The sequence below is a fragment of the Ambystoma mexicanum genome, chromosome 12 (assembly GCF_040938575.1).
Source record: "Ambystoma mexicanum isolate Mex_15411 chromosome 12, UKY_AmexF1_1, whole genome shotgun sequence".
NCBI classification, from domain to species: Eukaryota; Metazoa; Chordata; class Amphibia; order Caudata; family Ambystomatidae; genus Ambystoma; species Ambystoma mexicanum.
The window spans coordinates 517995041-518019980 of NC_090936.1; the positions used below are offsets into that span (position 1 = coordinate 517995041).

Here is a 24940-nt window from a genome sequence, read left to right on the forward strand (position 1 = left end):
ATGCAGGAGGGTCCTGGGTATCTCCGACACACAATGCAGGATTCTTAAGTCTGATTCCCTGGCCTTACGCCTTTTAATCTGAAGGCTTCTGGAAAGGAACGGTTTCTCGTCTGAAAGGTCAGGGGCATTTCCCTCCTTGCTCTCCTTTATTGGTTTGCCGCCTTTTTCCCCTCATTCAGCTGCCACCCAGAAAACGCTATTCGTGCCTTTACTTTGCCTCGTTCAGAGCGTGCTCACGCACTCCGCCTTTTATCCGTGTGGGGGAGCTTAATGGAAGTCAGGTGTGAATCGTTACCAGTAATTGCCTGACTTTGCCTGACCATAGTAGTCAGACATGTCAGGTACAATGCTCGGGTATGAGTCTGTTTTCTCCGAGAGTGGGCTGTCTGTTTGGAAGTGTTCGTATAGGGAGCTGCGGTTTACAGTTCCCAGGTATCCTACCTGGTAGTACGCAGTAAAGGTGTTCTATGGGTGGGATACTGTGTCTCGCCATCAGGTGTCCCACTCCCCGAAGGCCCCTCACCCAGGTGATCCTCCCGCACTGGTTCACGCCCAGGAAGTGGAGCCAAAAGCAATGGCTGTGTCCTGGCCACCTGGATGACAGATCTACAGGGACTAGTCAGTGAGACAACTTCTGGTTTCTCACACCCATTAAGCTGGACGATTGCAAGCTAACAGATCTTTCAGGAAGATGTCCCCTAAACTCTGCCAGTGGAGGTGCTGTAGAAAGAGGGGAGGTATGTAATCCAGTGTCATTTTTGGAAATTGGTAGTGGGGACTGGGAGGTAGGACAATCAAGATCAGGTGCCACCACCTGCTATGTGATGTAGGATCTGGGGTGGAGAGAGGTAAAGGGACTATTCCCCCAAGTTCCTTAGACCAATCCTTAACCTGTGGTCCCGACCCCACCCCCTTTCTCTTGCCACTCACCATCCAGACTGGTGAAACCTTGCTGCAAGCCCTTAAGTGCAAGGTTGGGTTTTAGGCAGCTAAGTCCCAAGAAAAGCAGTGGTCATGTAGGGACAGATGTGGAATGAGCCTCAACCTTCCAGAAAGACCTTTACATCAAGCAGAATGTATCAACCACACTGTTCAAATGTCAACCAAACTTATCAGGACCACAAGGGAGTGTGTAACCTCCACTGCCCACAAAACAGCGAGCATTCACCATTGATTTCAAGTCAGGGAAGCAGACGCATTCCTTGTGGCAAGAGGTTTGCTTGCAGAGAAGCGCAGGCACGGAGATGTTCAGACGAGCGTCATATAGGTGGAGACAGAGCAACAACCCCAAGGTTCTTGCACCTTTGATACCCCTTATACACTGAAAGAGTATTATTGTCCACCCATACCTGAGCGTATCCTGCCATCAGGTCTAGTTGGGCACTCCTGAAACGGACTCCTTGTAGGTCACTTTAGCTGGCTTCTGAATTTGAAGATGTGTTCACTACTCACATACCAGGTACTGGAATTTACAGAAGCCACATTTATCACTACCCTAAGTGTGTTTTTTACTTCCGAATCGTCAAGCTCCAACATGAATTGCAGGTTGGCGCCTGCTTTGTCATGGCTAAGAGTGCATTCTGTATGCTACCGTGTTTGTATTGCCATGGTCCTAGATGAATCCCGATCCCTTGGTATATGACCTAGTATGACCCTGAGCTCCAGAATTCTTGGACTATCACAAACCACTCCCTGTAACTCCAATATTTTATAGGATCACGAGTAGTGGCTGGATCTGAACAACCAAGCTGCTGGAATAACATTAGACCCTCCATGTCCATGTGTGCTCACCATGGATGTCAACCTGCTGGGCTTGGGTGCCAACTTGGGTCAGCTTAAAGCTCAAGGTCTTTGTGGCTACTCAATCCATACAAGGTTGAGCAGTGACTAAAGCGCCTACTCAGCCCAACACTACTACCAAGTGAACAGTGATCCACTGATAAAGGGGAAACAAGACATAACATAAATGCTCTACCTCCTTCCGTAATGTGGGCCAAGGGCAGGCTGTATTCTTCAATAGGGGCATGAGCTGGCACAGTAGCAACCCAAACACAATAGTACATTAATGCCAAAATAAAAGCAATGCCCAGCCAAAGTTCTATAAAAGTAAGGGACTTTAATTAGACTAAAAATACACACAATTAATAAAACTACAAATTACTGACCCCTGTAAAGGAAAACGCAGAGAATGCAGACTTTGGAATACAGATGCACTCTGGATTTGAAGACAGGGCGTACAGGCAAGAATTTCAGCAGCAAATGGTTGAGTTCAATGAAGATGTGTTTTTCTTCTTTATAAAACTTTCTATAAAAGGTTACTTTTTCATGCAGTAGGTCCGCTATTCACAGAAACTAAACATATTTTCAAATAAAGTGTGAAATGTGTCTTCTACCTCCCCCCCTACCCATCCCCCACCACCCTCGTGTCTGCTCCCATCCCCGCTCAATAACAAAAACTGTATGGCACTCACACGTTTCTTATCCCTATTCTGCCTTCCCTATGGGTTTGTTGTCCACATACGCAGGTCCCCCTCCGGTTCCTTTCCATTAGTGTACTGAATGTGTCATAGCCCTCCCCCTATTCTAGCAGTCGGTTTGGGTTCCCCACCCTCCGGGTTAATGTATCTGCAACAGAAATCTGACCATTCCGTTTCACCGGATCTAGGGTCTCAGTGCATTGCCACCGTTAAGCGTTCCATTATGTATACATTCCGGGCTGTGTTTATCCATTCTTTGCCATCGGGCGGCAACTCCCTTTTCCAGTACACCACCAGACATGCCCTAAACGCCTGGAGTAAGCTGTGGACCATTTTTGGGAGCCTGATATATCCCCCCTCAGATTCCTGTAAATCAAACAAAACCGCCATCGGGTCTTCACACTCATGATCCCATTTAGGTCTTTAAACCAGCTTAAAACCTCATCCCAGTTAAGTCTGAACCACATGACATCCCCACCACATGTGCCAATATTCTGCCCTTGATCCACATTCATGCCAGCACGTCGGGCTCACACTTTGATACATTCTGGAGAGCCTAAAAGGATTGCATTGAAATCTGTGCAAGGTCTTAATGGCGACCAATTTGAACTGACATGAAATCGACGACTGGAAGGCCCTCTTGCCCAATCTCTGCGAGGTTTGAGGGTCAAGCTCCATTCCTAGGTCTTCCTCCCACCGCTCTCTCAACCTGTCCGTAGAGCCCTTTCTGATCTCCACCAGAGCAGTTTATAGTGCCCCAATCAACCCCTTAGAGTTAGACCCGGTATCTAAGAGCTTCTCAAAGGGAGTGAGCTGCTCCTGTAATTTTCCTCTCCATGCCTCGCTCATTAGTACCCATTTTCAATTGTAGGAATGAGAAAATAGAGCGCAAACCTATTCCCAAGTCCTGCTCTAATTCAGTTATTGTAATAAACCTACCATACTTTCACATCTGTTGAACCTTCTCTAGTCCCGCTTCAAACCAAGTTTGGAACCTCTCTGGATTCGGAATTGCATCCCTAACTCCCGGTGCCCAAAGTTGTCCCAACGGTGAAGGCCACGTTGTTACGCCTCTCAATCCCGCCCCCTGACACCAAATGGTTCCCAAAATGGGATGCTCCCGTATCCTACATGGTAACTTTGCACTAGGAACTCCATAACCACTCCCCTACGGTAGCGAGTCTCAGATGATGGTTGTCCAATCCCATCCATTGTTGATCTCCCTGAGCTCTAAGATGTGGAATCAAAATTCTAAGCTGGGTGGCCTTTTAATACAGGTGTATGTCTGGCAGACCCACACCCCCACGTTCTTTGGGGGCGGGCTCATGGTCTCATTAGATACCCGGGGCTTCTTCCCCTGCCACAGAAATCCTAGGAGGGTCCCTCTTGTTACTTTAAAATAGAGATCAGGAATCTGAATGGGCAGCATCTGAAACAAGTATAAGATCTTCGGAAGAACCACCATCTTCAGGGCATTCAGACGCCCCAACCATGATATGGTTGGCTTGTTCCATTTCTCCAGTTCTTTGTCTAATACGGCCATCAAAGTGGGGACGTTTTCCTCATATAGTCAACTCAGGTCTGTTGTGACGTTAATGCCCAGGTAACGTAGTGTTCCCAAGTTAATTTTCATTCCTAGAGGGGAGAAATTACCCATTTCGTCATCCCTATTTCCGTCCAAGGAAAAAAAAGACCGATTTACCTGTGTTCATTTTAAATCCTGCCATTTAGCCGTATTATTCAATCAGACTAACCGCCAATGTCAATGGGTTCACTATATGCAAGAGCATATAATCCGCGCATTGTCCAATTTTGTATTTTTTCCCTGCCACCACAAAACCTTCAACTCGACGGTCCTCTCTCAACCTGTGGGCCAGGGGTTCCAAAGAGAGAACACAGTGAGCCGGGGAAATCCCTGTCTCGTCCCTTTGCCCAGACCAAACCAACGTGAGTACCCTCCGTTGACCACCACGCATGCCCTAGGGGATGAGTAGATTGACAGTATACCCCGCATGAATCTCCTACCTATCCCAACTTTAGTAAGCACTGCCTCTAGGAAGCCCCACTCACCCCTATCAAAGGCCTTTTCTGCACCAACAGAGAGAAGCATGGGATCACCTGGCCAACCTTGAGCCTCATTAATCAAATGAAAGGACTTCCTCATTGTGTCTGCCACCTGTCGGCCTCTGATAAAACCCACCTGATCAGAGTGTACCAACCTTGATAGATGTCCCTCCAACCTGGCCGCCAGGACCCTAGCATATAGCTTTGCATCTATGTTCAAAAGAGAGATCAGGCGGTAAGAACCACACAGCCACGGATCCCTCCCCTCCTTTGGTATTACTGTGATGAGGTCCTGTACAAACGAGTCCGGGGCTCTGCCGTTTCCATAATGTCATTGAACAATGTTGTCAGGAAAGGGAGCAGAACAGACAGGAATATTTTGTAAAACCCAGAGGTGAAATCATCTTCACCTGGTGCTTTGCCCATTTGGAGACAACCTACCATGTTCTTTATCTCCTCCCAGTGATTGGAGTGTCCATGGCACAGGACTTGTCTGCAGTTAACAATGGGAGGTGCATCTCTTTTAAGTAATTCTCAATCTCTCCCGCGTCAGCCTCCCTTTCACTCCTATATAACACCTCCTAATATCAGACAAATGCATCCTGTATCCCTTCTACTGAAACCTCCATAGTCCTGTCCCTCTATCCCGGAAACCCATCTCTCAACCCAGTGTCCCCTTAGCCTTGCGGCAGGAAGAGCATCCGCCTAATCGCCCTTTTCATAAAATATCTGTTTTAAAAACTGTGTTACGGACTATCTTCCCTTCTTCCAACAGTCTCAGCTCTTCCCTCAATCACCTATCCTCTTGAATGTGGTCCTCCTTTCTGCCATTGGACGACTGTGCTAGCCTTTCCAGAGCTCTTATGTTATTCTGCAGTCTATTCTCAATTAGGCTGCATTCTCTCATTTTACGGGCCCCTTCTTTGATCAACATGCCTCTCCAAGTGGCCTTTGCAGCATACCAGACATTTCTCTTTCGCACCTCCCATGTGTAGTTAATGATAAAACAATCTTTGATTCCATTTCCTCCTTGAACACTGGGTATTTCCAGAGGGACTCGTTCCACCTCCATTTAGAGTTCCTAAGGCACAGACTGCTCCACCCAATCTCGACTGATACCATGTCATGATCAGACCAAATAACTGGGTAAATCCCCCGATCCCTGAGCCACATAGTCTATTCTTATTGAGGTACAATTTGGGGCGCAATAGAAGGTGAACCCCTTTTCTTGTGGGTGTAAGTGGCGCCAAATGTCCCGCAGTCAATATAGTTCCATAGCTGCACCGAACGCCCTGCAACTCTGTTTCTGGGATTTCTGTCCCCCCGGAGTGCTTAGTCTGTCTGTCCAAAGTGACATTCATCCAAACATTAAAGTCCCCCTCCCTGCCCCCCTCCCCCTGACTATATAAGGTGACCCGTTCCCTCATTTATTACCTTCGCTAGGTTTCTCTGTAGGAATCTCATCTGACCCTGATTCGGGGCATACATTGAGGCAAATGTAAATCTTATCTTCTTAATCAAACCAGAGATCAACACAGCCCTCCCCTCCAAGTCACTTTGGTGACTTCCATTCTGAGTCCTCTACAAACCAGAATCCATACTCCTGCTTTTCTCGATATCCCAGAACTCCGGTATTCCCCCCGACCTGGCCACAGGGAATCTTAGGTTCCTCACCCCTCAGGTACTTGGTCTCCTGGAGGAATAGAACATCAATCTCAGACCTTTTAAATTTTCTGGCGACCAGAGACCTCTTAGTAGGGGAGTTGAGGCCCTTAACGTTAAGAGTACATACACGTAAACTGTCCCCCTTAGTCACTTCCCCCAAGACAGCCATAGCAAGAAAACACCCCAACGACTTTTCTCAATCAAAATTAACCCCAGAAAGTGTGGTAGATGAAAGCGTAATTGAACATTGCAAGAGCCATACAATAAGTACAAATTCCCCATTTCCCCCCCAACCCGTCCCACCCCCCCCTGCCCTCCCCCCAAAAGGAGCCCAGACCCTCCCAGTTACCATCACTAAGGCGAGTACCGAACCACCACAACAAGCCCGACTTCCAGGCCACAGACATAGGCACCTCAGTCTCTAATGCCCCCCCTCTGAGCCCCCCACAACTTCAATAGAGAAAAGCAACATAATAACAAACCGCTGTGCACCTCTCCAATTCAACATACCCCAGCCGTGCTAGCCTTGATGATAATTTAACTCGCATTCACCTTCAATCCCTCCCCTTTCAAGCCATAAAATTTAGCTTGGCCCTATCTAGAAATTCCCAATGTCTCCATCAGGATCTTATTCGAAAGTATGTTCAGGATGTATTGGCTGGGGAGGCGTTGAGCTTCCTAGATTTCCTTGAGCCAGGGATTTTTCTCCTTTTGGGATCCTTAATTCACCATCTTCTTCATTTTTCCCTTGCAAACCCAGAGTCGTCTCTTCCCTGCCCAACACCTCTCCCGATACTCTGTTTATTTCTTCCTCTGTAACCAGTCTGTTTATGACCTTCCAATTCGAAAGAAATTAAAAACGGGAATCCCCATCTATACCTAACTCCTTTCGCAGGCAGCCATTTCATCAGTGGCATGCACGATCGTCTCTTGGTTTGAGAGTAAGGGAGGAGAGTTCCTGAAAACAGTAATTCTCGCCATGCCCAAAATCACAGGGGCCTTAGTCTCGGCCTTCTCCAAAATCTTGAGCTTGTCTGGATAGTTGTAGAAACGTGCCAGAACCGACCTCAGGCCTCAAGCCGAGCCACCGGCCCTATGGCCTTGTTCAATTTTCACTTTGTCAATTGTATCATCATCGAAGAGTAGTTTTGTGACTTCATGTATGTTCTTCTGAGGTCCCTTTCGGGCTCCCCCTCCTTCTCTAGTATCCCAAAGAGTCTGAAATAATTTCTCCTTTGGCGATTTTCAAAGTCATCCAGTTTCAGAACAAAGTCAGATTACCTTCTCTCTATTCCCCCATCCTCACATCTATTTGAGTCTCCAAGGTGTCCAAAGAGGATTGATTGTATTCCACCTACTGTAGTCTCTCCTCCATTTAATCAAGTCTGGTGTTGATCTTATCAACTTTACCACCAATGTCCGCCCTCATGGCCCGGATCTCTTCAAGTAGTGAGGCACCGTCCTTCTTGGTTGCCATTTAGTCTTCCGGTCCAGCCGCCATTTTCTTCCCTGCGTTATTGTCTTTGGGCCCGTTCCTATAATGGGATACACTGCTACCTTCTTGAGTTATAGCTCATAAGACTGGACGCTCCTAGGAAATAGGCTAGTTAACCTTAGACCTTATTCCATCACACTGTGGATTTCCTTAGAGTACAACTTGTATTTAGAATTCATTCCTTTCAACAGATGTTCAAGATTAATTCGAAAAGAATTTAGGAGTGTCCTCTATCGCACTATACAAATAGACAGGTAGGTTTGGTATTTCTAAAGTTTCTTTATCTCTTGTTTAGTGTGTAGATCATGAAATTATTATAATGCACTACACTAATTAGGGTCATCTCTGTTGATTAGGAGAATCAAAAACAGTTGAAGCTGTGGAATACGTTACTATTTCTATATATTGTAAAGTCACAGGGAACAATAAGCTCTATAATTCGGACAATAATGTATCTAATAATGCTTCATAATATAGACACAATTCTGAAACTGTTTTTTCAAATTGTTTATAGAAATGTAATAAGAAGAATCCCCTGATGAAGAGAGAACCTGTCGAAACGCGTTGGGGATTTAACCTCTCTCTATGTTTTGAAGATCAATGTTGATTTATGATTTCATAAAAACTATTTGTTTGACTAACTTGAAAGAATGTATGGAGCATACTAATTTATGTCTAAAGATTTTCACTTTCCTAAATATCATTGAAGTTCTTCTGAACTTGAGAGAAAAAAGTTGACTACAGATATATACATCATTTGCTATCAGCCGATAGTGTTCAGGGGACCTCTGTTTAGGGAACTTTTTTCTTTTCTTATAGTTCTACTGTCCATGTGGCAGGACAGTCTATTCTCCCCTGCACCTAGACTTCTTATAAGTATTTCACAATTTTATTAAACTCCAGTCATTGATATATTGGTAAGACGTTCTTTCATCGTCAGGCATTTCAAAGCCTGCAGTTTAAACGTGTTTCACAGTTCAAAACATTTTTGGGGAGGGGGGGATGGGAAAGGGCAGATAAGTGGTTGGGTATAGGTAAAAATGGGTGCAGGATGGGGCTATTGCCCCCCACCCAAAAACAAAAAGAAATGTGATGAACTGTCAAACACGTTTAAATTGCAGGTTTTGAAATGCCTGACAACGAAATGACATGGAACTAATATATTTGATCTTAAATCTAAGGGTGTGCATAGTGCAACACTGGATACTTTGAAGCATTGGTTCCCTGGGGACCTCCAAGCAGAAGGGCTTATTTTCCCTGGTGAAGGTGCAACCATTCTTAGGGGGGTCAAAGTGAGGTCTTCCTGGGCTGCACCGAACATGATTGTTGTGGGTACACCCAGCCCAGAAAGTGTCATACACAGCAGGCCATGCCATGCCATGACTGTTCCGGTTCACCAAGCTTACAATAATAGAACATCAATTGCATGTAGCTGTATAACTGTGTAATCCCTGCAGTCATCATGTCCAAACATAGACATGGCTTACATTATTGCATTACAAACTGCCACCAGATGGATGTATTCAGACAGTTATGCAATTTTGAACTGCTTGTTCACATTTAAAGATATTCCTGATTTTATTACAAACAAGCCACTGTGAAAATTAGAATAACTTGAGTTCTATACGTGTCCATTAGAAATCCTTAAGGCAGCATCTTCTTGAGGTATTTATGAATGAACCCTCAACCTTTTGTAGCAGATTTGGAACCCAAAATCAAGTTTGCAGTTTTGTGTGAGCAATCTGCTTTGGCACTTCTAAATGTGAAGGAAGCCCCTTTGCAGCTACACATGCTGCTGGCATGCCACTTATGCATGTTCAGCAGGAGTTGCAAGGGGGCGTCTTGTAGGTGGATGTTGGCAAGTTCAATAATGCACTAATCGAGGCTACCCTATCCACGGGACATGCCACCCTTGATCAACTCTCGTGAATCATATATATACTTCATCAGATATTCAGTTATTGTATAGACATTTTTAATTATAATGACATGATTTTGGTGACAAAAATATTTTGATTATTTTGGTAAACTTATCAGTTATAATCATGAACATAGGTTTGGATGTGCAACTTCAAAATTATAAGATCAACCAAGCCAAGTGGTGGAATTCTTTTAGCACTTTTAACATGCTTCGGTCCTGAGACCTTCATCCGAAGCATCAGTGGCTAAGGAAAAGAGAAATCATAATGTTTTTAATAGTAGGATTCAATGTGAAATGATCAGAGCACACCCCTACTCCCCAGTATAAGTTTTTTTAGAAAAGATACTTGTGTGTATAGACCTATGGCGTGATAAATTACAGTTAACAATGAGTAATTCGATCTCCAGAAATCCATGATAAGGTGGGAAATCGTCTAACCTGTAACAAATAGGAAATAAATGTATGTATATGCACATACCTGATTATTAGTGTTGATGTTTAAGCTTGTCTAAGGAGGTAGTACAGAGATATCTGTATTTAAGGGGAGGAAAGAGAGTTTTAAAAGACGCTTGTTGTTTCTTTCAATGAATAGTCTGTCACTGTGGGTTAATCACCTGAGGTTATTAAGAACTGTAATGAGGAAGAGAAGGACTCAGTATAATGAGGATTTACCAGTAAGCAATACAGGCATTTTGTGACCAGATTAATGATCTGCATAGTTCATAGGAGCATGTTTATTTATGAAAACCTTTAAATCCCAATCACTGTCCAGTAGGCAGCCCAAATGTCAGTAGAATGGCTACATTTAGTGCCCAATCTTTTATCAAATGATGTGGTGGTGTTGTGTAGTAATCCTAACGGAGTCATGGAGAAGATTTAGATGCATTTAGTAAGCCTTGGTGGATGAGTATAATAAAATGTCTACCTCACTTGACCATATCGCCCCTCTTAAAATGAGGCAAGGTAAGCCTCAAGCTCACCTCAACTCATGGTACACACCACACTTAAAAACCCTACGTATAAAAAAAGACAATGTGAAGTATCTTGGAGATTACTACCCTCTGATGAATTAAAACGAACCTAAGCAACATAACTGCTCTCTACAAAAAGGAAATACTACTGGCCAAACGTGATACCTATAATGCCAGAATATCTCAAGCTAACTCGAGTACAAAAATCTTTTTATCATTTTGAAGGAACTAGAAACTCCCACCCTAGCGCCTGACAACTGTGTCAAAGATAAATCTTGGTGCTCAAATATACAGCAAGCGTTAGCCAATAAAGTTACAACTCTACAAGCTAAAATCACAAAGAAAAAAGCATCACTCACTACTACTCGCGCACACAATAACTCCCCGCCTTCTTCCACGAATAATGTTGACCGTCCTCGATTCAAATTTTCTAAAGTCTCTATCATCGAGACCCAAAAAACTATCCTCACGCTTAAACCTTCTAATTGTAAGGGAGACCAATGCCCTCCCCAACTAATAAAGGACACAGCTAGAGACCTGGCCCCCTCTATCACTAAACTAATTAATGCTTCATTTTCCACGGGCACCATACCAAGTAATCTCAAAGAATCTTGGGTGTTACCCCTACTTAAAAAACAGACACTTGACCCAGCCATATCGACTAACTACCACCCAATTACTACTGTACCATTCCTCTTGAAAATCATAAAATGGCCTACTCACAAATTCAGAAATATTTGGAATCCAACCACTTGTTTGGAGTTCGACAGTCTGGCTTCTGCCCTCAGCACAGAACCAAAACAGCTTTAATTGACTTAAAGGCCCAAATTGCCAAGCTCAGGGACTCAGGAAAACCAGCCTTAATCCTCCTCCTGGATTTATCAGCTGCATTCGACCTCATGGACCACAAGGTTCTTTGCAATCATCTGGACTCGGCTGCTAATTTCTCTGATGAAGCCATAGTGTGGATCCAATCCTTTCTCAACAATAGGACCACGAGAGTCTTCTCCCCTACAGCAGCTGCAGACCCTATCCCCATTACCTGCGGAGTGCCCCAGGGATCATGCGTATCTCTGACGTTATGTAACATTTTCACGAAGCCCCTTTTCTATGATCTGGACCATCTTGGTGTCACCTACACTAATTATGCAGATGACACCCAGATTCTCCTACCACTTACTAGTGATTACGATAAGGATTTGGCCTTGGTGAACAGTGTGTATCATCATTCAGGCATGGATGGCCACCCATGGACTATGCCTGAATGATGATAAAACGGAGATTCTCATCTTGGGCACCTCTTCCACCATAAAAAAAAATTGGGACGCAGATACTCCTCGTTCAATGTGGACAATAACCTTATCACAGCTGCTACGAAAGTGAAAACTCTAGGCATTTACCTGGATTCGACCCTCACCTTTGACGAGCAGGTTAATGCGATGGCCTCCGCGACCTCATACACCTGTAAATTAATCAGAGCAGGTAAAAACCCTTCCTCTCCAACAATAGCTGTATCACTTTGGCCAGAGCGTTAATTCTGTCGAAGTTGGATTATTGCAACGCTCTTTACATTGGAGCCAACTAGGCAACCATTAAGAGAATCCAGCGTCTCCACAATAATGCTCTAAGAGCAGCACTTGGAATCTCAAGTAGAGATCATATATCTGAAACTAGAAAATCAAACAACTGGCTCTCAACTCAAGAAAAAATTCAGCTAAAAGTCGCCTCACTCGTATTCAAATGCTTAAATGAGGCGGCTCCTCGCTATCTCTCAGAGAGATTCATCAAATCTATTCCTATTAGATACACTAGATCATCTAGCACTAACTGTCTCACAGTTCCTAGATTTAAACTCTCTAGAGTTGAGGGATGGAGTTTTCAGGTTAAAGCAGCTCTTCTTTGGAACTCCCTTCCTCCTCTCCTGCGAGTGGATCAATCATATCCTAACTTCCGTCAGAACTTTATAACGTGGCTTAAAAACTCAGACATGTGACTGACCTACCTCTTACCCAGCCGTTTGTGTATATATGTGTATTTATGTATATGATCTATTTCCCCTTTGTAACTAAGATGTATTTTGGATGTGATTACTATATGTGTGTAACTAAGCTGTAAGTTATCTTCTGCAATGCGCCCTGATAACTATGGGTATGGAGCGCAATACAAGTAATAAACAATACAATACAATTTATTTGTTACGCCTTCTTAGCAAACCCAGATTGCTTCCAAACTCAAGATTGCTTCCATCTCCCTCAGCTCTCATTCTGTTACTACTGGAACTCTCAGCATCCCAGCAGCAGTAGTGGAACACCACCACTTGGGCAATAGAACCCGAGGGGGTAGAGGTGGGCATTTCCGGTCTGGTTGCCCCAGACCGGTAATACCCCACGCTCCTCTCTGAGGGTTCTATTGCTATTAGAACCCCGGCACATTCTACCTCGCTGGGTAATAATTAAACATACTGCTTTAGCTGCAATACAAGGCAAAGCAAGGACACCACAGGTATGTTGGCTTATTGTGTTTTGCAGATATCACTGGAAAACACTGAAAAATATATCAATCCAACTTGATAGATAAAGCGATACTCTAAGGAACTGTCTGCTTGGTAGTGTATCTGATAGAGTTAACCAAACTGTATGAGGCTTGGGATGACTCTCAAGTCTGAAAAATTCAATTTATTTAGGCAGTACCGTTCTGTCTGCTAAATGAAGCAGAAACTGTTTGTGTTTCCTTTATTTTTTTCAGATTTTTTATTTCCAATTCCCTTTACCCTTACAGGCTCCAGAAGTGATTAGGATGCAGGATAAAAACCCTTACAGCTTTCAGTCAGATGTGTATGCATTTGGGATTGTTCTTTACGAACTGATGTCTTCACAATTACCATACTCCAACATCAACAACCGGGACCAGGTATGTTTTGATCTTGCTTTTTCACTTGCTTCACCGCACATTGCCAGTACTGTGGAGATAGAAATCCTAATCGTGTATCATCCATTTTCGCACATCTGCAAACTACCAAGATGACACGTGCCTCGGAGTGCATGCACCTCATTTCTGATAGAACAGGGTATTTGGGATATTTCTGGGTGACAAACACGCTCTGGCTTTGGTGTGTAGTTTCATGCAACTGTAATGAGGTGGAAATATGCTCAAAGCTTTTTTGTCACTCCTGCAATGCATGAGTGCATGAAAAAGGGAATTATTAATTACCATGAAACATGAGATGGATATCTGGGTGACATTCATTAGCCAGCAGTAATAGGAGGTCATGAAGAAAGTCAGCTGCTTGCTAGCATGCACAAGGAAAGGCAGAACCTACAGCAAAAAAGCTGTCATGCTGGAATACAAATCATTGGTGAGACCTGATATACAGCACCCAGTTGTGGAGACCTAGCTTTTGATCAGTATTAACAGAGATCGGATTGAAACCAGTGGAAGGGTGGTGTATTTGGCAACTTTATTGCAATAAGAGTTGATTTAATGTTGTAAATTGTTGTAATCAGGACAAAGTGGCAACGATGTTTATGTTGGACAATCTTTATAATGATGGCAGAGTTCCCTAATGCAGGAGCTATGGTATTAAATAGAAAGCGTGTACATTTGGAAAAACTCCAAAGATGTTTTCTGTCGCACTCTTTTTTGACATTTTTGAGAACTGTTTCTAAATCGTTCCGTTCTTCCTAGTTGTTGCAATGCCGAATCCGATTAATTCCTCCGGTTTCAAACCCTAAGCGGACTGTGGAGAGAGGTATTAAAAGTCTCCGGGCACGGACCGTGGCACTGAGGATCAGCCCCCAGTCTGAAAGGACGAAAAGAATCACTGCCAAGAGGTTAAGATCCATAGGTGGTTTTGCGAGGCATTATTCTTGTTCGCTTTCCAAGGGTGTCGCGGATGAAGAGACCCTGCAGGTTCCTTTTTGCACCCTGTCATCTATTCCTGAGGAATGCGAGGCATCCAGGATGAAAATGCTTGACATCTTCACCAAGGCACCGGCTTCGGCCAGGCTGACTGATTTCATCGCGCTTAGATGAGCCGGGAGGGGATCCACAAGAGACGTTGGTCCTCTGACCTCGGGTCCCTCTTTTGCAAAGCCAGAATCGCAAGGGAATTTCACCTGCTTCCCAGGAGAGCATACATTTCCCACTTCAAGGATATTTATATCAAGAAGGGGGGCCCAGTTCCATTCGGGTTTCAGCCCTCAACCATGCGGAAGTCAGGACTTCCTGGAGGAATTTTATGGGGAACAAGGGGTCTTGGTGGACCTTGCAGCCGACTTCCAGGAGGCAGGTGGCCTGGACACCTCTCCAGAGGTAGAGATGCTCCCTGCTGCCACCCCAGGAAAAACATAGGCTGCTTTCCAGCGCCTGATGGCAAAGGTGGTTGACACCTTAGGGCTGTGTAAGCCCCTTCATGTCTGAAGGTACAGTACAAGCTTACTGACATCCTGGACATGGGTCCAAAGAAGGAGAGTGTTTTGCCTTTCAATTAGGCAGTAGAGGGGTCAGTGCTGGAACTGGGGGCCAGAATGGCTTCAGTCCTCGGCTGTCCACGACCTGGCGAAGAAGCACAGGCCAGCACTCTTTGACCCGATGTTCCTTTCTTTCTACCCTTGCTTCACCTGAAAGCATGGTGCTCCAGGCCACTAGGACGAACCTTAAAACCAAGTCCTTCCTGTCTTTGCCACCTGATAGGGAGAGAAAGAGAATGGATGCATGGGGAAGGAAGATTTTCAGGTCTTCAAGCCTTGGTCTCTGCTGTGTAAATGCCTCGTGCTTTGGCCACGTTCTCCTTTGGCTGGCTGGTGCTTTGGCTGGTGGTCAGTCATGGCAGATGCATCTGAGCACATTCCTCAAGGGGAGATTCGTGAAGGTTTTGAGGTCCTGATCAGAGCCGGCAAAGGAGCATCTTGCAGGATCCTACAGTCTGGTCTTGATACGGGGGGCTGCATTGAAAGTAAGATTGCCACGAGCACCACCTGGCACAGATTCCCTTGGCTCAGGACATACAGTTTTGCTACAGACGTCCAGGAGAAACTTCTGGACATGCGCTTCAATGGCCTAAATTTGACCACAAATTTCCTAGGACTGGCAATCCAGCAACAGCGGCTAGCTAGCCCAGCAGGCAGTACAAGGGGTTTTCGCCCCTTCGCCACCTATGCCTAAAGCAGTAGAGGCCAAGCTCCATCAGACAAGCAAGGGCAGCATTGTCCTTACAAGGGTCGGGCAGGGGTGCGTTCTGAGGAGTTGCTTTCCCCGCCGCTGTGCCATCTGCAACCGCTGACGGGAAGCCTCTCTGAAGTGGACTTCATGCCTGTGGCATGTAAGATAACCCTGTTTGGGGAGGAATGGAAAGATGCCACCTCCGTAGCCTGGGTCGTACAACAGGGGTACAGACTCCCTTTTGCCCGTTGTCCTCCAGACCATCCCCTATGTCACCAACACTAGCCTCCGGAACCTCTCCTGCTAGAAGAGATATGTTAGCTTCTGGCAAAAGGGGCCATAGAACTAGTACCCTGCTCAGAACGAGTCAGGGGTTGGTACTCAGACTATTTTCTGGTGCTGAAAAAGGACAGTGGTCTGAGACCCACCCTGGATATGCGGCTTCTGGACCTGTACTTTCGCAAGGACAAGTTCAACATGGTCACTCCAGTCCATATCCTCCAGTGAACGACTGACTAGTCTCCCAGGATAACCAGGATGCTTACTTCCATGTGGCAATCCACAAGAAACACAGGAGTAACCTGAGATTCAAAGTAGGGGGGTTCACTACCTGCTCGTAGTCCTACCTTTCAGACTTTCTTCGGCACCTATGGTTTTCACCATGTTGCTAGCAGTTGTGGTCGGCTCGACTGAGAAGGGAAGGCATGACTTTTTTCCCTTATCTGGACGACTGGCTCATCCGCTCCCAGATTCCCAGTACTAGTGTCGGCACACATGTACCAGACATGCAGCCTGTTGCACAACTTGAACTTCTCACTGAACTTTAAGTACTCTCAGGTTTGGACATCCCACTCCCTCCGATTTAACAGAGCAGTCTTGGACAATCACCTGGGCTGGGGATTCCCGCCCGAGGACAGAGTTGCGAACATCTGCAAGATGGTCCAGGTTTTCCAGCCACAGACAGAAGGTCCAGCCTTGGCATTTCTGCACTTGCTGGATCTTATGGTCTCCTGCGTCCTAGTAGTGCCAGAGGCCCGACTGGTCATGAGGTCGATACAGTGGTTTAGGAGTTTACAGTGGTCTCTATTTCAGGGACAAACATTAAACCTTCTACTGGTCTCGGAGAGTGAATCCAGAGACCTGCATTGGTGGTCCGTAAAGCACTACCCCTTGAAGTGTTAAATGATTTGTCAACCTTGGCCAAAATTGACTCTAGTCACAAATGTTTGCCTTAAGGGCAGGGACGCTCACCTCCAAGACCTTGTGGTAAGCAGACTGGTCCCCATCAGGGTGCCACAATCACATCAATCTACTGGAGCTGAGTGCGGACAGGCTGGCCCTGGTCGATTTCCTCCCCTATGTAAAGGGCAAGATGGCATTCTTCCCAACTGACAAACTGTGGCCATGCATTACCTCAACAAGCGGGGTGGCGTGGGCTCCTTACCTCTGTATAGAGAAGCAATGTGGTTGTGTTTCTGGGCTGTGGAGATCAGAATGTCTCTGACTGCAACGCATCTGGCCCGCAAGGAGAATGTGTTGGCGGATGCACTGAGCAGACAGTCTTCAACCACCCATGAGTGGGAGCTCTGCAGGTTTTTATTTCCCATTGGGCTACTCCTCCAGTGGACCTCATTACTTCCAGTGTGAACAGGAAATGCAAGTTGTTCTGCACCCTGGAGTTCCCATGTCAGGAAGTTCTGGGGGACACCCTGACAGTCGAGTGGAACTTCATCCTGCTCTTTGAATTCCTGCTGATCCCTGTCATGCCATTGGTTCTGAGGAGACTGCGCCTGTTCAGGTCCACGATGATCTTGATTGCTCTGGACTGGGCCTGAAGAATGTTGTACCCCCAGAGTTGCTGGACAACTGCCCTCCTTGGTGTCTGCCGCAGAGGATGGACCTCCTCTCGACTCGGGTGTAGGAGGGGGGCGGGGGCGTCGAAGGAACTGCACCTGAACCTCTGCCGCTTGAACATTCATGTCTGGTTGCTGAAAGCCTAAGGTATAAGGAATGGGATCTGTTGTAGGACATTCTCTTCTAGAAGTCCTGCCACCAAGTCCATCTATGCCTGCAAATGGCGTAAGTTTTCCGCTTGGTGCTGAGAGAGGGATCTCAACGCTTTTACTTGCTCCACATCCTCAGCGTTGGAATTTTTTCTGTCTTTGGCCTGGACAGGCCTGCAGATTGGTATGGTGAAGGGGTATTTTACGGCCATTTCAGTCTTCACAGGGACCTAGGAAATAGGCTCCCTTTTCATGATCTTCACAGTCATTCAATTCCTGAGTCTTTCAATGCATTGCTTTTCTCCCACAGATTCCTCATCTGATAGATATTCCTCCAGCTTCGGTGCTTCAAACACATTTTCGATAGGGGGCGTAGTGGACCTTGAATCGGCCGTTAACCATCGATCCGTCTCGCTCAGCATCCTGTCATCGGCACCGGACGTGATGTCCGGCATCATACAAGTAATGCGTCACTACGCCCCGACCTCAGTTTATTTTCCGCATGCTGCTTTAAGAACACAGAGCTTTCGAGTCTTCAACGTTTTTGTCAGTAAACTGTTCTTTTTTCGTAAATCCTCGACGCGAGAGGTCAGTCGTACCAGTGTCCTGTTTCAAGTGGTGTACTGATTGTGACACCAAGATGTCCCTTGCCGACCCACACAAGTTGTCTCTGGTGCCTCGGCATGGGTCACGGGACGGATGGGTGTCTGTAGTGTGCCAAGATGCAGCAGAAATCTCTTTGCGAGCGAGCTGCAAAACTCGCTTTGGGCCGACCGCCCTTAGAATCTCTGGCGTGGGTTGACGGTGCGGTCCTCAGATGCCAAAACTGAGTGTATACCCCAGAAAAACACTGGTGGAAGAAGAAAAGGCCTAACTCGAGGAGCCACTCTTCCTCGTCCCGAAAAAAGAAAAGGCGCCACCACCATCGTCGGGATTCTGAGTCGTCGGCAGAAAAAGGTAAGCCGTCGGCTGAGGCTACCACCTGCCAGGAGTGGGAGTATTTTAAATCCTTAATGCTTGAAATGTTCAAGCAGCATGTTGCAGTCGGCGCGGCTCCCGCCATTGCCTCGGAGCGAAGAGCAGCGCTTGGTGTACCCGAACCCTTTAGTAACCCAGTACTGACTATTTCGACGCCGATTAATCTTTCGACGTCGAAAGAAATACTATGGAAGCCAGATTACCCCCATCCGTCCAAGGATGTCGACGATACGGCGTCTCGGTCGACCCCGACAGCCACCATCACAGCGCCGAAAGACAAACCCTTGACGTCGACGGTTGTCGACAAAGTCTTTACACCACAACCCCGGTACAAATTTTTCTAGACCATGACAGGTATCTTCAGCAATCACGACACCAATGACCAAGATGCCGACCCAATGTTCTTGGGTTTAGGTGGGGTCAACTATTTGGACGACCAAGGTAAACTTCTACAACTAGCTCAAGGCCTCTCAAGACGCTAGTGGTCTGGACACTTAGCCTGAGCTAGAGTTTCAGCAGACCCAGCCCTATCTTCACAATGTAACTAAATACAGGGCCCTCTTGTAAAAAGGGTTATTGACACCCTAGGATTGCACTCAACAGTGGCACCCCCGAAGGTTATGACCTTACCAACATCCTAGAGGAAGGTCTTGTCACTGAATGGAATATGCCTCTGAACCCGGCCATTGCCGATCCTTTGACAGCTCTATGGCAAACCCCATGTTCCATTCCTCACGTCGGCTCCATCGTTTCCAGGAAGTACAAGCCGGCTAGAGAAGACCCCTCATACCTCTCCTCTCACCCTTCCCCAGAGGGGCTTGTTATGCAAGCTGCTACAGTCTCTTCAAGACCTGCATCATCTACATTGACTCTGCCCCGAGACAGAGAAGCAAAAAAAGTAGATGCCTTGGCAAAGAAGGCATTCACTTCAGGTAGCATGGCCCTCAAAGCTACCAATGTGGCAAGCAGTTTTGCCAAATACTCCTTCTGTCTATGGACGGCGGTGGAAAATGCTGCCCAGTATATCCCGGAAGGAGAGATGCGCGAGGGCTTCCTACAACTAGTGGAGGATGGGAAGGAAGTGGCCAAGCAGTTGCTGCAAATGGGTCTGGACATCGCCAACTATGTGGGCCGATCTATGGCTTCGTCCATAACGCTGAGAAGGCAGGCCTACTTGAAGACCTCTAGGTTTTCACCTAACGTCCAAGTAAAACTTTTGGACATGCCCTAAGAGGGCGATCTTCTTTTCGGCCACAAAGCCGACGATTCCTTGAAGTTCAAGGAATCAAAACTCGCTGCCAAATCCTTAGGCCTAGCTGTGCAGACGGCCAAACCTGATTTTATCTTCGCCATTAGGGCACAGTACTACAGGAGATATTCTCCTTATGGCAGAAGAGCGCATGTCCCACCAGCCAGGCAAGGGCAGAAACGTTTCACACGCTCCGGAAGGGACAGAGGGGCTTCTAGATGTCAACAAGCAGTGCCAGCAGCGGGGGGGCAGTCCAGCCTCCGAAGCCGCTTTGATTTCCCCTCTCACAGCGCACCGGTTAGAGGACAGTTGACGGAGCACTTGCTCAAGTGACCGTGAATTACTTACGATGCCTGGGCTTTACAGCTCATTCAATGGGGTTATAGTCTACCTAGACGGACCACGCCTACCTCCAATCCAACCGGGACAGGAGCTCCAGGAAGAACTGAGAGACCTGTTGCTGAAGGGTGCCGTGGAAGAGGTACCTCCCGAGCAGAGACGATCGGGTTGGTATTCCTGTTATTTCCTAGTGCCCAAGAAGGGAGGAGGTCTCTGTCCCATTCTGGACCTCAGGGCCTTGAACAAGTTCTAGAGGAAAGACAAATTCAGGATGGTGACGTTAAGAGATTCTCCACGCTCTCCAACTTCAGGACTGGCTGGTGTCCATAGACCTACAGGACGCCTATTTCCATGTAGTCCATCCAAAGCACAGGAAGTTCCTAAGGTTCACCGTTGTTGATGTGCACTATCAGTTCAAGGTGCTTCCCTTTGGCCTTACCTCCGCTCCAAGGGTCTTCACCAAGCTCATGGCGGTAGTTGCGGCTCACCTCAGGAGATCTGGAGTCCACGTATTTCACTATCTGGACGACTGGCTGCTCCGAGGGTAGTCTGTAGTGCAAGTCTTGTCCCATCTACAGGACACCTGCTCGCTGCTGCACAGGTTGGGCTTCTCCCTAAACTTAAAGAAGTCCCACATGACACCAGTCCAACGGCTTCAGTTCATTGGAGCAGTCCTAGATACCCAGGTGAGGAAGGCCTTTCCCCCTGAGGAGAGAGTAGTCCGCTTGACGCAGATGGTGGTTTTATTCCGGAAAAATGCCACTCTACCAGCGGCTTCCTTCCTCTGCCTCCTAGGCCTCATGGCTTCCTGCATTTTTCTACTGCCAGAGGCAAGGTTGCGCATGAGATCCCTGCAATGATTACTGAGAGATCAGTGGTCTCAGTACCTCAGCTCTCCATCTCCTCAGTGTCTGCGTCAGTGGTCAACGACCTGTCCTGGTGGGTGGACCACAACAGTCTTTTGGCGGGGGATCCCTTCTGGCCTGCTTGGCCTCAGACCCGAGTGGTCACGGATGCGTCCTTGAAGGGTTGGGGCGCTCACTGCAAGGATTTGCAGGTGAGCGGCCTCTGGACAACGACAGAAGATAGATGGCACATCAACAGGCTGGATTTGCGTGCTATCAGGCTAGCCCTGAAAGCGTTCGCCCAGTCTCTGCAGGAAAAGAATGTCCTTGTTCTGATAGACAACACAGTGCGATGCACTACCTCAGCAAGCAAGGTGGTGTGCACTCCAGCCCCCTCTGAACGGAAGCGATGATGCTTTCATTCTGGTTGCTGGAGAACAGGATCTCAGTCTTGGCAGTTCATCTGGCCGGCACAGTGAAGAACTTGGTGGATGCTCTGAGTAGGCAGAGCACGGTCTCACATGAGTGGGAAGTGTGCCAAGAAGTCCTAGAGGAGGTCTTCATTCTCTGGGGTACCCCAGCAGTGGATCTGTTTGCAACGGAATCCAACATGAAATACGAACTCTTCTGCTCGAAGGAATTCCCAGCGAACGGTGCATTGGGGCACACATTTCTGGTGAATTCCCAGCAAACGGGGACGTGTTTCTGGTGGATTGGACCTTCTCTCTCCTTTACGCGTCCCGACCGATTCCTGTCATTCCATGGGTTCTCCAGAGGTTGAAGAGGTTTCGAGCGACCATGATCTTGACCACCCAGGACTGGGCAAGGAGAACGTGGTACTCCGACCTCTTGGATATGTCCACCTCACTGGTTGCCTCGGCACCCGGGTCTCCTAACCCAGTCAGAAGGTTGGATATGCCATCCGACCCCAGAATACCTCAACCTATATGCGTGGCTCTTGAGAGGATGAGATATGACTGGGACCTCTCTGAGGAAGTAGTTCAGGTATTGCTGGCTGCACGCAGACCGTCTACAAGATCCTTGTACGTGTGCAGATGGAGACGATTTGAGGCGAGGTGCAGGGAACGCGAGATTGACTCCATCTCTTGCCCCAACACTGCATTGATGAAGTTCCTTCTGTCACTGACCTCTGCAGGCCTTCAGGTCACTGCAGTCAATGGATATTTGGTGGTATGTCTGTGTTCAAGAGATCCCCGGATCAAGGTTAATTTTTAACTATCCTGGTAATGGCACAATTCCTGAAAGGTCTTGTAAATAAATTTCCGCCAACTCCCTTTGTTGTCCCAGATTGGGATCTTTATCTGGTTCTTATGTTTCGGATTGCGGTTCCTTTTGAGCCTATGCACTCTTGTCCTTTACGGCTTCTCTCATTGAAAACCGCCTTCTTGGTGTCTATTGCATTGCTAGGTGGGTCAGTGACCTACAGGCTTTATGCTGTAAACCACCCTTTCTGCCCTTTTTCCGGGAGAAAGTTTCTCTTGGGGTAAGGCCTGGCTTCCTCCCCAAGGTCGGATCAGAATTTCACTTGTCAGAGTCCATCGACGTTCCGGTCTTCTATCCTCCCCATCCTTCTAAGCATGAGGAACGATTACATCGTCAAGACCCTAAGAGGGCGTTGAGATACTATTTCGCCAGGACAGCTGATTTCAGGAGAGTTGACCAGCTCTTCGTGGCTTTTTCCTTAGCTCGTAAGGGCCTGCCCATAACGAAGCAGACTTTATCCTGTTGGATAATTCTCTGCATAGATTAATGACCGCTGAGAAAGAATTGCCAGTAGCATTGAGGCCCATTCCACAAGAGAGGGGTCTCTACATTCACCGCATTCGATAGGGGGGGGTCCCTGTCCAGGAAATCTGTCGCGTTGCGACATGGTCATCTTTGCATACCTTTGCAAAGCATTATAGCCCAGATATGGCTCACACTTCTGATGCGTGTTTTGGCAGGGCAGTGCTGCAAAATGTCTTAGTATGACTTTCTGCCTGCCTCCTTCGTTACTGCTTTGGGTGTCTAACAGATGAGGAATCTTTGTGAGAAAAGCAATCCATTGAAGGAGTAATTACCTTACCGTAATGTTCTTTCTATGATTTCTTCTCCCTCAGATTCTTCATCCTCCCCCCTCCCTTCCATCCCCTTTCAGAAAGTCAGTGGTTGGTGCACATCTTTCTATTTAAAAAAAGACGTTGACTTGGTGATGGTCCTTTGTGTCAGTTTTTCCATCTTCCTGCCACAGTCTGAAAACAAACATTTTTGTAACACTACTCATAGTGTTGTTTTTCAATTGTTCCTCCTTCGGAGACCTATATTACTTCTTTTTAAAGGGCTCATTAGTCCGTGTGTTCTCTCTGTCTTCCTATGCAGTGTGTGGTGCACTGGAAAAAAGGGGGAACTGAGGTTGGGGCGTAGTGACGCGCTGCTTATGACGCCTGACTATGCGTCCAGAGCCGACGACCAGACGCCGAGCAAGACGGATCGAAGGACGAGGTCCACTATGCCAACTATCGAAAATGTTTCTAAAGCGGCAAAGCTGGAGGGAATATCAATCAGATGAGGAATCTGCGGGAGAAGAATCCATAGAAAGAACATTACGGTAAGGTAATTTCTCCTTATAATCTGTTCCTCCCACGCTAGCAGAGTGGGATTTAAATTTACAGTTAATGTTTTAATGAGTGCTCCGTTTGAGCCCTTTCATTCTTGTTCGTTAAGATTGCTCAACCTTAAGGTGATTAGTTGATTTTCTTGGTCACTATCACTTCCCCTTGACTGGTGATTGAGCTCCAGGTGTTGTCAGTTGAACCTCCCGGTGTCCGGTTAAAGGTTCGAATCCAAAAGGATCGAATTCCATAGGGTCGAGTCAATTTGACCTAAAACAAAAGGGTCGATTTATTTATTTATTTATTTATTTTTTATATATTTTTTTGTGGGTTTCCGTATTGGAAAAAAAAGTGTTTTTTACCACAATAAAAGGGGTTTGTGGGGGGAACCCCCACCCCCCCCAAAAAAGAGAATAAAAAAAATAAATAAAAATTCAACCCTTTGGGTTTTCGGTCCTTTTGATTCAACCCTTTGGTAATTCAATCCTTTGCATTCGAAACTTTGACCTAGAACCGAACCTCCCTACTTGGTTTTCGCCAAGTAAAATGTGACTTTGATTGTTGGAGAGCACCTTCGAAAGGAAGGAGGGTCTATCAAAAGATCCATCTGCCTGTCTACTTTCCTCCGCTTCATCCTTCAAAGGCACAGGAGCATTTCCAGCGGCTGGATCAGGTGCAGGCCCACAAGTTCTAAGACTCTTGGACAATAGTGGCCAGAACTGATGACCAGCTTTTTGTTGGTTACGCTGTTGCCCGAGCTGGCAGGGCTACGACGAAACATACCCTGTCTCAATGGATAGTTCTCTGCATTTAAAAATGCTATGATCTGACTGGCAAGGAGGTCCCTAAGGATCTCAAGCTCTCTTCACCAGAGGTATGGCTGCCACCTCTGCTCTTCAATGTGGAGACCAGGTTCTGGATATCTGCCAAGTGGCTACTTGGGCTTCGTTGCACATGTTTGCTAAGGATTACTGTTTAAATTCTATGTCTAGTCAGGACGCTTGTTTTGGCAGGGCTGTCCTACGGAGTTTTCAGGTTTAGGCAGTGTCTTTGCTACCCTCCTTTCTCCTGATTATTGTACTGCTTTAGGAGTCTATCAAAGATGAGGAATCTGTTGGAGGAACGTTCATCAGAAAGAACATTACTGAGTGGTAAGTAATT

General features: G+C 46.6%; 1 protein-coding gene across 2 annotated transcripts in view; it reads left to right on the top strand.

Annotated features, from left to right (window-relative positions):
• Window positions 1-24940, top strand: part of BRAF (B-Raf proto-oncogene, serine/threonine kinase) — a 1813806-nt gene that overhangs the window by 1681666 nt on the left and 107200 nt on the right. For both annotated transcript variants that reach the window (XM_069628802.1, XM_069628803.1), the window contains one exon: window positions 13372-13503. In XM_069628802.1, coding sequence (XP_069484903.1) covers window positions 13372-13503 — 132 coding nt within the window. The remainder of the gene's footprint in view (window positions 1-13371; window positions 13504-24940) is intronic.